The following is a 13,120-nucleotide window of genomic DNA, read 5'->3' on the forward strand; positions in this document are numbered from 1 at the left end:
GGACGCCATGGGGGTCAATGGGGACACCATGGGGTCAATGGGGACGCCATGGGGTCAATGGGGACACCACGGGGGGCAATGGGGACACCACGGGGTGCCACGGGGGGCAATGGGGACACCATGGGGGGCAATGGGGACACCATGGGGGGCAATGGGGACACCATGGGGTCAATGGGGACGCCATGGGGGTCAATGGGGACACCATTGGGGTCAATGGGGACACCATGGGGTCAATGGGGACACCATGGGGGTCAATGGGGACGCCATTGGGGTCAATGGGGACACCATGGGGTCAATGGGGACACCATGGGGTGCAATGGGGACACCATGGGGGGCAATGGGGACACCATGGGGGTCAATGGGGACACCATGGGGGTCAATGGGGACACCATGGGGGGCAATGGGGACACTATGGGGGGCAATGGGGACGCCATGGGGTCAATGGGGACACCATGGGGGGCAATGGGGACACCATGGGGTCAATGGGGACGCCATGGGGGTCAATGGGGACGCCATGGGGTCAATGGGGACACCATAGGGGTCAATGGGGACACTATGGGGGGCAATGGGGACGCCATGGGGTCAATGGGGACACCATGGGGGGCAATGGGGACACCATGGGGGGCAATGGGGACACCATGGGGTGCAATGGGGACACCATAGGGGTCAATGGGGACACCATGGGGTCAATGGGGACGCCATGGGGTCAATGGGGACACCATAGGGGTCAATGGGGACGCCATAGGGGTCAAGGGGGACACCATGGGGCGCAATGGGGACGCCATGGGGGACAATGGGGACACCATGGGGGCAATGGGGACACCATGGGGTCAATGGGGACGCCATGGGGGTCAATGGGGACACCATGGGGCGCAATGGGGACGCCATGGGGGTCAATGGGGACACCATGGGGTCAATGGGGACACCATGGGGGGCAATGGGGACACCATGGGGCGCAATGGGGACACCATGGGGGTCAATGGGGACACCATGGGGGTCAATGGGGACGCCATAGGGGTCAATGGGGACACCATGGGGTCAATGGGGACACCATGGGGGGCAATGGGGACGCCATGGGGGTCAATGGGGACACCATGGGGCGCAATGGGGACGCCATGGGGGTCAATGGGGACACCATGGGGTCAATGGGGACACCATGGGGTCAATGGGGACACCATGGGGGCAATGGGGACGCCATGGGGTCAATGGGGCCGCCGGTACCTGATGCGCAGCGGCTCCAGGCGCCAAAGGGAGCGGGCCTGGGTGCAGGCGGCTCCTCCCTCATAGCTGACAACACTGCTGGGGGGGCACCGTCAGCACAGCCCCCCGGGGCCAGTGCCCCACATCCCATAATACCCCATAGCCCATAGCCCATATACCCCATATACCCCATAGCCCATATATCCCATATATGCCATGCCCTGTATACCCACACCCCATATATCCCATATCCCGTACCCATACCCCATATACCCCATACATCCCATACCCCATATACCCCATACCCCATATACCCCATACATCCCATACCCCATACATCCCATACCCTATACACCCCATACCCCATATATCCCACACCCCATATACCCCATACACCCCATCCACCCCATTTACCCCATCCACCCCATACCCCATACCCCATACACCCCATACACCCCATACCCCATATACCCCATACCCCATATACCCCATACCCATACCCCACCCCCCATATACCCCATATACCCCATACACCCCATACCCCATACACCCCATACACCCCATATACCCCATATACCCCATACCCCATATATCCCATATACCTCATCCACCCTATACCCCGTATACCCCATCCACCCCATATACCCCATCCACCCATACCCCATACCCCATACACCCTGTACACCCCATATATCCTATACCCCATATACCCCATCCACCCCATCCACCCCATGCACCCCATGCACCCCATCCCCTCCTCACCTCCTCTCCTCCCCCTGCTCCGGCGCTGCCGTGGTCAGGCACTCATCCATGTGCCCATGGAACAGCCTCAGCACGTGCCCCCCCGTCACGTACCCTATGGTCACCATGGGGGGGGGGGTCACGTGATGTCACCCCACCCCATAGCACCCATGGGTGCCCCCTTTCCCCCCCCAGCACCCACCTTCCTCGGAGCCCGAGCTGATGGGGTTCATGTTCCATAGGGTCTGCATGAAGGAGGCGTCGACCTGGAGCTCCCCGCTGGCCGTGCTCAGGTGCTGACATGGGAGGGCACACGCGTGTTACATGGGGTGTCACATGTGTTACATGTGTGTCATGTGTGTTACATGGGGTGTCATGTGTGTTACATGGGTGTCACGTGTGTTACATGGGTGTCACGCGTGTTACATGGGTGTCAAGTGTGTTACATGGAGTGTCATGTGTGTTACATGGGTGTCACGTGTGTTACATGGGGTGTCACGTGTGTTACATGGAGTGTCATGCGTGTTACATGGGGTGTCACGTGTGTTACATGTGTGTCATGTGTGTTACATGTGTGTCATGTGTGTTACATGTGTGTCATGTGTGTTACATGGGGTGTCATGTGTGTTACATGGGTGTCACGTGTGTTACATGGGGTGTCATGTGTGTTACATGTGTGTCATGTGTGTTACATGGAGTGTCATGTGTGTTACATGGGTGTCACACATGTTACATGGGTGTCAAGTGTGTTACATGGAGTGTCATGTGTGTTACATGGGTGTCACGTGTGTTACATGGGGTGTCACGTGTGTTACGTGGGGTGTCACGCGTGTTACATGGGGTGTCACGTGTGTTACATGGGGTGTCATGTGTTACATGGGATGGCACACACGTGTTACATGGGATGTCAAGTGTGTTACATGGGATGTCCTGTGTGTTACACGGGATGTCACACATGTGTTACATAGGATGGCACACACGTGTTACATGGGATGTCATGTGTGTTACATGAGATGTCACACATGTGATACAGGGGGTGGCACACATGTGATACATGGGATGGCACATATGTGTTACATGGGATGGCACACACATGTTAAATGGGATGTCAATTGTGTTACATGGGATGTCACGTGTTTTACACGGGATGTCACACATGTCATACATGGGCTGGCACACATGTACCCTGGCCCACACACACGCCTGTTCTTTGCGTGTCCTTTACACACGTGACCTTTGCGCACACACGTGGTCTTGGCCTGCTCTTTGAGTGGTCTTTACGTGCCCGTTGCGTGTTCCTTGCGTGTCCATTGCATGTTCTTTGTGTGTTCCTTGTGTGTTCCTTGCATGTTCCTTGTGTGTTGCTTGCATGTTCTTTGCATGTTGGTTGCATGTTCCTTGCGTGTTCTTTGTGTGTTCATTGCGTGTTCTTTGCACGTTCCTTGCATGTCAGTTGCGTGTTCGTGTGTTCCTTGCGTGTTGGTTGTGTGTTCTTTGTGTGTTCCTTGCGTATTCTTTGTGCGTTCCTTGCATGCCCATTGTGTGTTGGTTGCGTGTTCTTCGCGTGTTTGTTGCGTGTTGTGTGTTCCTTGCATGTCCGTTGTGTGTTGGTTGCGTGTTCTTCGTGTGTTTGTTTTGTGTTCTTTGTGTGTTCTTCACGTGTTCGTTGCGTGTTCGTTGCGTGTTCTTTGTGTGTTCCTTGCATGTCCATTGTGTGTTGGTTGCGTGTTCTTCGTGTGTTTGTTTCGTGTTCTTTGCGTGTTCTTCGCGTGTTCTTTGCGTGTTCTTTGCGTGTCGGTTGCGCACTCACCAGGTACCGCTCCGAGGAGACGCTCACCAGGATGAGGTCGTCCCCGACCCGAACCTTCTCCCCCTCCGAGCGCTGCTTGGACGCGGGGTGCATCGTCCACCAGCACGGCTCCCCTGCGCCGCCACAGCGGGAAGGTCCCAAACCACCCAAAACCACCCAAAACTGCCCAAAAACGACCCAAAACCGACCCAAAACGACCCAAAAATGACCCAAAAATGACCCAAAACCACCCAAAACTGCCCAAAAACGACCCAAAACTGACCCAAAACTGCCCAAAACTGACCCAAAACCACCCAAAACCGACCCAAAACTGCCCAAAAATGACCCAAAACCACTCAAAACCGACCCAAAACTGACCCAAATGGACCCAAGACTGCCCCAAACCTGCCTGAAATCAACCCAAACTGCCCAAAACAGACCCAAAACTGCCCCAAACCTGCCTGAAATCGACCCAAAATTGACCCAAAACTGCCCCAAACCTGCCTGAGATCGACCCAAAATGGACCCAAAACTGCCTGAAACAGACCCAAAACTGCCCCATACAGACTCCAAACTGCCCCAAAACTGCCTGAAATCGACCCAAAAACTGCCTGAAATCGACCCAAAACTGCCCCAAAACTGCCTGAAATGGACCCAAAACTGCCCAAACAGACCCAAACCCGCCTGAAATGGACCCAAAAGTGCCCAAAGAGACCCAAAACCACCTGAACTGGACCCAAACCCGCCTGAAATGGGCCCAGAAGTGCCCAAACAGACACAAAACCGCCCAAAGAGACCCAAAACTGCCTGAAATCGGCCCAAAACCGCCCAAACAGACCCAAAACTGCCCAAAGAGACCCAAACCCGCCTGAAATGGACCCAAAACCGCCCAAAGAGACCCAAACCCGCCTGAAATCGACCCAAAACTGCCCAAACAGACCCAAAGTGCCCAAACAGACCCAAACCCGCCCAAAGAGACCCAAACCCGCCCAAACTGGACCCAAACCGGCCTGAACTGGACCCAAACCCACCTGAAATGGACCCAAACCCACCTGAAATGGACCCAAACCCGCCCAAACTGGACCCAAACCGGCCCGAACCGGACCCAAAGTGCCCCGGCAGCGCCGCTCACCGGCCGCGTCCTCCTGCAGCCCCACATCGAAGGCGAGTTTGTCGGTGACGGAGCGCGACGTGGTCAAACAGCTCAGGTACTGCGGGGGAGGCACCCATGGGAGCCCCCATGGACACCCAGGGGCACCCAGTGACACCCACTGGCACCCGTTGACACCCATTGACAGCCGTTGACACCCATTGACACCCAGTGATACCCAGTGACACCCAGTGACACCCATTGACACACACTGACACCCATTGACACCCATTGACACACACTGACAACCATTGACACCCATTGACACCCAGTGGCACCCGTTGACATCCATTGACACCCATTGACACCCAGTGACACCCACTGACACCCGTTGACATCCATTGACACCCAGTGGCACCCAGTGACACCCATTGGCACCCGTTGACATCCATCGACACCCATTGACACCCGTTGACACCCATTGACAGCCGTTGACATCAATTGACACACATTGACACCCGTTGACATCCATTGACACCCATTGACACCCAGTGACACCCACTGACACCCGTTGACATCCATTGACACCCAGTGACACCCATTGACACCCATTGACACCCATTGACACCCATTGGCACCCGTTGACATCCATTGACACCCATTGACACCCAGTGACACCCACTGACACCCGTTGACATCCATTGACACCCAGTGACACCCATTGACACCCATTGACATCCATTGACACCCATCGACACCCATTGACACCCGTTGACACCCGTTGACATCCATTGACATCCATTGACATCCATTGACACCCATTGACACCCGTTGACATCCATTGACACCCATTGACACCCATTGACCCCAGTTGACACCCACTGACATCCATTGACATCCATTGACCCCCATTGACCCCCACTGGCACCCATTGACATCCATCGACACCCATCAACCCCCATTGACACCCATTGACACCCATTGACATTCCTCAACACCCATCAACCCCCATTGACACCCAATGACCCCCATTGACATCCATCGACACCCATCGACACCCATTGACCCCCATTGACATCCATTGACACCCGTTGACCCACATTGACAAGCACTGACACTCATTGATGCCCATTCACCCCAGTTGACCCCCACTGACCCCCATACCCCCCATACCCCATTGCCCCCCATACCCCATTACCCCCCATACCCCCCCATACCCCATTGCCCCCCATACCCCATTGCCCCCAATAGCCCCCATACCCCATTGCCCCCCATACTCCATTGCCCCCCATATGCCCCATACCCCATTGCCCCCCATACCCCCCATACCCCATTGCCCCCCATAACCCCCCATACCCCATTGCCCCCCATACCCCATTACCCCCCAATATGCCCCATATCCCATTGCCCCCCATTGCCCCCCATACCCCATTACCCCCCATACCCCCCATACCCCATTGCCCCCCATACCCCTCCATACCCCATTACCCCCCATACCCCCCCATACCCCATTGCCCCCCATACCCCATTGCCCCCTATACCCCATTGCCCCCCATACCCCATAGCCCCCAATACCCCCATACCCCATTGCCCCCCATATGCTCCATACCCCATTGCGCCCCATACCCCCCCATACCCCCTTGCCCCCCATACCCCATAGCCCCCCATACCCCCCCATACCCCATACCCCCCCATACCCCATAGCCCCCCATAGCCCCCCATACCCATTACCCCATTGACCCCCATTGCCCCCCATAGCCCCCCATTGCCCCCCATAGCCCCCCATACCATGCCGCTGTGCGAGTGCCGCAGCAGGATGGCGTGCCCATAGAGCAGCGTGCGGTGCCCCCCACCCTGTGAAGACTTGGGGGGAGGGAGGAACACATGTGGGTCAGGGGGGGGACCCCAACACCCCCCCCCTTGTTGTGGGGGGGGGGGACGGGGACCCCCTCGTATTGGGGCACCCCTTGTGCCCCCCTCTTATGCAAGCCCTGGTGGGTTGGGGGGCCATGCGGAGGGGTTGGGGTCACACGAGGACGCTATGGGGCAGGGAGGGGGGGGATCCAATGGGATAGGAGGGGATCCAATGGGATAAGAGGGGATCCAATGGGGCAGCATCCAATGGGATGATGGGATGGGATCCAATGGGGCGGCATCCAATGGGATGGGATCCAATGGGGCAGCATCCAATGGGATGATGGGATGGGGATGGGATCCAATGGGATGATGGGATGGGATCCAATGGGGCGGCATCCAATGGGATGATGGGATGGGGATGGGATCCAATGGGGCGGCATCCAATGGGATGATGGGATGGGGATGGGATCCAATGGGATGATGGGATGGGATGAAGGGGGGGGGCACAGCACCACAGTGGCACCTACCCACTTATCCAGGTCGAGCCCCTGGTGGGGGGCAATGGGGGGGGGCAATGGGGCAGGGGGGGGTGGAGAGAAAAAGGGGGTCAAAGGGGGCTTGGAAGCCCTCAAACCCCTCCTTAACGACCCCTCTGCCCCATAGAAACCTCCCCCCGTGCCCCATAGAGCATCGGTTACCACATGGACCACTCTTTACCCCATAGAGCATCCTGCACCCCATAGAGCATCACTGACCCCATAGAGCATTGGTTACCCCATGGACCACTCTTTACCCCATAGAGCATCCTGCACCCCATAGAGCATCGCTGACCCCATAGAGCATTGGTTACCCCATGGACCACTCTTTACCCCACAGAGCATCCTTCACCCCATACGGCATCGTTGACCCCATAGAGCATCCCTGAGGCCATAGGGTATCCCTGACCCATAGAGCATCCCTGACCCTATAGAGCATCCCTGACTCTATAGAGCATCCTGACCCCATAGGGCATCCCTGACCTCATAGAGCATCCCTGACTCTATAGAGCATCCTCCACCCCATAGAGCATCCCTGACCTCATAGAGCATCCCTGACTCTATAGAGCATCCTCCACCCCATAGAGCATCCCTGACCCTATAGAGCATCTCTGACCCCATAGAGCATCCCTGACCCTATAGAGCATTCCTGACCCTATAGAGCATCCTCCACCCCATAGAGTATCCCTAACCCTATAGAGCATCCTGACCCCATAGAGCATCCCTGACCCCATAGAGCATCCCTGACCCCATAGAGCATCCCTGACCGCATAGAGCATCCCTGACCCCATCGACCTTTCTCTGCCCCATAGACCCCACCGCCCCATAGAGCATACCTGACCCTATAGAGCATTCCTGACCCCATAGAGCATCCCTAACCCTACAAAGCATCCTGACTCTATAGAGCATATCTGACCCCATAGAGCACCCCTAACCCTATAGAGCATCCCTAACCCTATAGAGCATCCCTAACCCTATAGAGCATCCCTGACCCTATAGAGCATCCCTGACTCTATAGAGCATCCTCCACCTCATAGAGCATCCCTGACCCTATAGAGCATCCCTGACCCTATAGAGCATCCCTGACCCTATAGAGCATCCCTGACTCTATAGAGCATCCTCCACCCCATAGAGCATCCCTGACCCTATAGAGCATCCTCCACCCCATAGAGCATCCCTGACCCTATAGAGCATCCCTAACCCTATAGAGCATCCCTAACCCTATAGAGCATCCCTGACCCTATAGAGCATCCCTGACTCTATAGAGCATCCTCCACCTCATAGAGCATCCCTAACCCTCCACCCCATAGAGCATCCCTGACCCTATAGAGCATCCCTGACTCTATAGAGCATCCTCCACCCCACAGAGCATCCCTGACCCCATAGAGCATCCCTGACCCTATAGAGCATCCTCCACCCCATAGAGCATCCCTGACCCCATAGGGCATCCCTGACCCTATAGAGCATCCCTGACCCTATAGAGCATCCTCCACCCCATAGAGCATCCCTGACCCCATAGAGCATCCCTGACCCTATAGAGCATCCTCCACCCCATAGAGCATCCCTGACCCCATAGAGCATCCCTGACCCTATAGAGTATCCCTGACCCCATAGAGCATCCCTGACCCTATAGAGTATCCCTGACCACATAGAGCATCCCTGACCCCATCGACCTTTCTCTGCCCCATAGACCCCCCCGCCCCATAGAGCATACCTGACCCTATAGAGCATTCCTGACCCCATAGAGCATCCCTAACCCTACAAAGCATCCTGACTCTATAGAGCATATCTGACCCCATAGAGCACCCCTAACCCTATAGAGCATCCCTGACCCTATAGAGCATCCCTGACCCTATAGAACATCCCTGACTCTATAGAGCATCCTCCACCCCATAGAGCAGCCCTGACCCCATAGAGCATCCCTGACATCCCTGACCCCATAGAGCATCCCTGACCCTATAGAGTATCCCTGACCCCATAGAGCATCCCTGACCCTATAGAGTATCCCTGACCACATAGAGCATCCCTGACCCCATCGACCTTTCTCTGCCCCATAGACCCCCCCGCCCCATAGAGCATACCTGACCCTATAGAGCATTCCTGACCCCATAGAGCATCCCTAACCCTACAAAGCATCCTGACTCTATAGAGCATATCTGACCCCATAGAGCACCCCTAACCCTATAGAGCATCCCTGACCCTATAGAGCATCCCTGACCCTATAGAACATCCCTGACTCTATAGAGCATCCCTGACCCCATAGAGCATCCCTGACCCTACAGAACATCCCTGACCCTATAGAACATCCCTGACTCTATAGAGCATCCCTGACCCCATAGAGCATCCCTGACCCTATAGAGCATCCTCCACCCCATAGAGCATCCCTGACCCCATCGACCCTTCTCTACCCCATAGAGCCCTGCCCCATAGACCCCCCCCTGCCCCATATCCCCCCCCCCCGCCCCATAGCGCCCCCCTGCCCCACCTCGGCTCCGGGCTGGGCGCTCGTTGCCAGCATCTCCTGCAGGGCCCGCACCGACAGCGACTGCTCCAGCACGAAGCAGCAGATGGCCAGGTCCGGGGGCACGGCCTGGGGGGCACGGCCCCATAGATAACAATGGGGGCCCCATAGAAAACAATGGGGGCCCCTTGTACCCATAGATAACAATGGGGGCCCCATAGATAACAATGGGGGCCCCTTGTACCCATAGATAACAATGGGGGCCCCATAGATAACAATGGGGGCCCCATAGATAACAACGGGGGCCCCTTGTACCCATAGATAACAATGGGGGCCCCATAGATAACAATGGGGACCCCATAGATAACAACGGGGGCCCCATAGATAACAATGGGGGCCCCATAGATAACAACGGGGGCCACTTGTACCCATAGATAACAATGGGGGCCCCATAGATAACAATGGGGGCCCCATAGATAACAACGGGGGCCCCTTGTACCCATAGATAACAATGGGGGCCCCATAGATAACAATGGGGGCCCCTTGTACCCATAGATAACAATGGGGGCCCCATAGATAACAATGGGGGCCCCATAGATAACAACGGGGGCCCCTTGTACCCATAGATAACAATGGGGACCCCATAGATAACAACGGAGGCCACTTGTACCCATAGGTAACAATGGGGGCCCCATAGATAACAATGGGGGCCCCATAGATAACAATGGGGGCCCCTTGTACCCATAGATAACAATGGGGACCCCATAGATAACAATGGGGGCCCCATAGATAACAACGGGGGCCTCTTGTACCCATAGATAACAATGGGGACCCCATAGATAACAACGGAGGCCACTTGTACCCATAGGTAACAATGGGGGCCCCATAGATAACAATGGGGGCCCCTTGTACCCATAGATAACAATGGGGGCCCCACAGATAACAATGGGGGCCCCATAGATAACAATGGGGGCACCATAGGGGGCAATGGGGTCCCCTTGTACCCATAGACAACAATGGGGTCTCCATCCCCCCATAGATAACAATGGGGGCATGTCCCCCCATAGACAATGTGGGACCCCCATAGACATCAATGGGACCCCCATAGACAACAATGGGACCCCCACCCCCATATCAATGGGACCCCCATAGACATCAATGGGACCCCCATAGACATCAATGGGACCCCCATAGACATCAATGGGACCCCCATATCCCCCCATAGACATCAATGGGACCCCCATATCCCCCCATAGACATCAATGGGACCCCCATATCCCCCCATAGACACAATGGGACCCCCATACACATGGGACCCCCATATCCCCCCATAGACATCAATGGGACCCCCAATGGGACCCCCATAGACATGGGACCCCCAATGGGACCCCCATAGACATCAATGGGACCCCCATATCCCCCCATAGACATCAATGGGACCCCCATAGACATCAATGGGACCCCCATATCCCCCCATAGACATCAATGGGACCCCCATAGACATCAATGGGACCCCCATAGACATCAACGGGACCCCCCCATATCCCCCCATAGACATCAATGGGACCCCCATAGACATCAATGGGACCCCCATATCCCCCCATAGACATCAATGGGACCCCCATATGGGACCCCCATAGACATCAATGGGACCCCCATATCCCCCCATAGACATCAATGGGACCCCCATATCCCCCCATAGACATCAGTGGGACCCCCATACACATCAATGGGACCCCCATATCCCCCCATAGACATCAATGGGACCCCCATGGGACCCCCCATACACATCAATGGGACCCCCATGGGACCCCCATGGGACCCCCATAGACATCAATGTGAGCCCCATATCCCCCCATAGACATCAATGGGACCCCTATACACATCAATGGGACCCCCATATCCCCCCATAGACATCAATGGGACCCCATAGACATCAATGGGACCCCCATATCCCCCCATAGACATCAATGGGACCCCCATAGACATCAATGGGACCCCCATATCCCCCCATAGACATCAATGGGACCCCCATACACATCAACAGGACCCCCATATCCCCCCATACACATCAATGGGACCCCCATATCCCCCCATAGACATCAATGGGACCCCCATAGACATCAACGGGACCCCCATATCCCCCCATAGACATCAATGGGACCCCCATACACATCAATGGGACCCCCATATCCCCCCATAGACATCAATGGGACCCCCATACCCCCCATACACATCAACGGGACCCCCATACCCCCCATAGACATCAATGGGACCCCTATAGACATCAATGGGACCCCCATATCCCCCCATAGACATCAATGGGACCCCCATATCCCCCCATAGACATCAATGGGACCCCCATATCCCCCCATAGACATCAATGGGACCCCCATACACATCAATGGGACCCCCATATCCCCCCATAGACATCAATGGGACCCCCATATCCCCCAATGAGACCCCCATCCCCCCCATAGCCCCCAATGGACCCCCCCGATCCCCCCCCCGCCCCATAGGCAGCAATGGTTGGGTCCAACCTGCGCGTTGGAGGTGGGCTCCAGGCCGCACAATCGATTGCCGAAGCCCTCGGCCGCCAGGCACAGCTTGAGCGGCTGATTGCGGAGCGAGGCCGAGCACTGCAGGACCACCTCGTCCTCCTGTGGGGGGACATAGGGGGCTATGGGGCGGGGATATAGGGGGCTATGGGGCGGGGATATAGGGGGCTATGGGGCGGGGCTATGGGGCGGGGATATAGGGGGCTATGGGGCGGGGATATAGGGGGCTATGGGGCGGGGATATAGGGGGCTATGGGGCGGGGATATAGGGGGCTATGGGGCGGGGATATAGGGAGCTAGGGGGCGGGGATATAGGGGGCTATGGGGCGGGGATATAGGGGGTGTGGGGCGGAGCTATCGGGGGCTGTGGGGACGACATAGGGAGCTATGGGGCAGAGCTATAGGGGGCTGTGGGGCGGAGCTATAGGGGCTATGGGGCGGAGCTATAGGAGGCGATGGGGCAGAGCTATAGGGGGCTGTGGGGCGGAGCCATAAGGGGCTATGGGGCGGAGCTATAGGGGGCTATGGGGACACATAGGGAGCTATGGGGCAGAGCTATAGGGGCTATGGGGCGGAGCTATAGGGGCTAGGGGCGCAGCTATAGGGGGCGATGGGGCGGAGCTATAGGGGGCTGTGGGGAGGAGCTATAGGGGGCTGTGGGGAGGAGCTATAGGGGGCTATGGGGCAGAGAGCTATGGGGTGGACCCATAGGGAGCTATGGGGCAGAGCCATAGAGAGCTATGGGGTGGACCCATAGAGAGCAATGGGGCAGAGCCATAGTGAGCTATGGGGCGGACCCATAGGGGGCAATGGGGCAGACACATAGCGGGCAATGGGGCGGAGCCATAGAGAGCAATGGCCCAGAGCCATAGAGAGGTATAGGGCAGA

At 56.7% G+C, this 13,120-nt stretch overlaps 1 protein-coding gene across 1 annotated transcript; it reads right to left on the minus strand.

Annotated features, from left to right (window-relative positions):
* Window positions 1-1,221: 1,221 nt before the first annotated feature.
* On the minus strand, window positions 1,222-12,334 carry LOC130592360 (ryanodine receptor 1-like; the record flags this gene model as incomplete). The annotated part of the gene is made up of 8 exons (XM_057396614.1): window positions 1,222-1,296; window positions 1,963-2,056; window positions 2,144-2,237; window positions 3,752-3,864; window positions 4,863-4,941; window positions 6,609-6,683; window positions 9,699-9,803; window positions 12,215-12,334. Coding segments are annotated over 8 exons (755 nt in total), but the record flags the coding sequence as incomplete, so codon positions are not given.
* Between the last annotated feature and the right edge of the window lie 786 nt (window positions 12,335-13,120).

Source organism: Pezoporus wallicus, unplaced genomic scaffold (genome assembly GCF_028554395.1).
Source record: "Pezoporus wallicus isolate ANWC-B61680 ecotype Strahan unplaced genomic scaffold, APGP_CSIRO_Pwel_v1 contig_12340, whole genome shotgun sequence".
NCBI lineage: Eukaryota > Metazoa > Chordata > Aves > Psittaciformes > Psittacidae > Pezoporus > Pezoporus wallicus.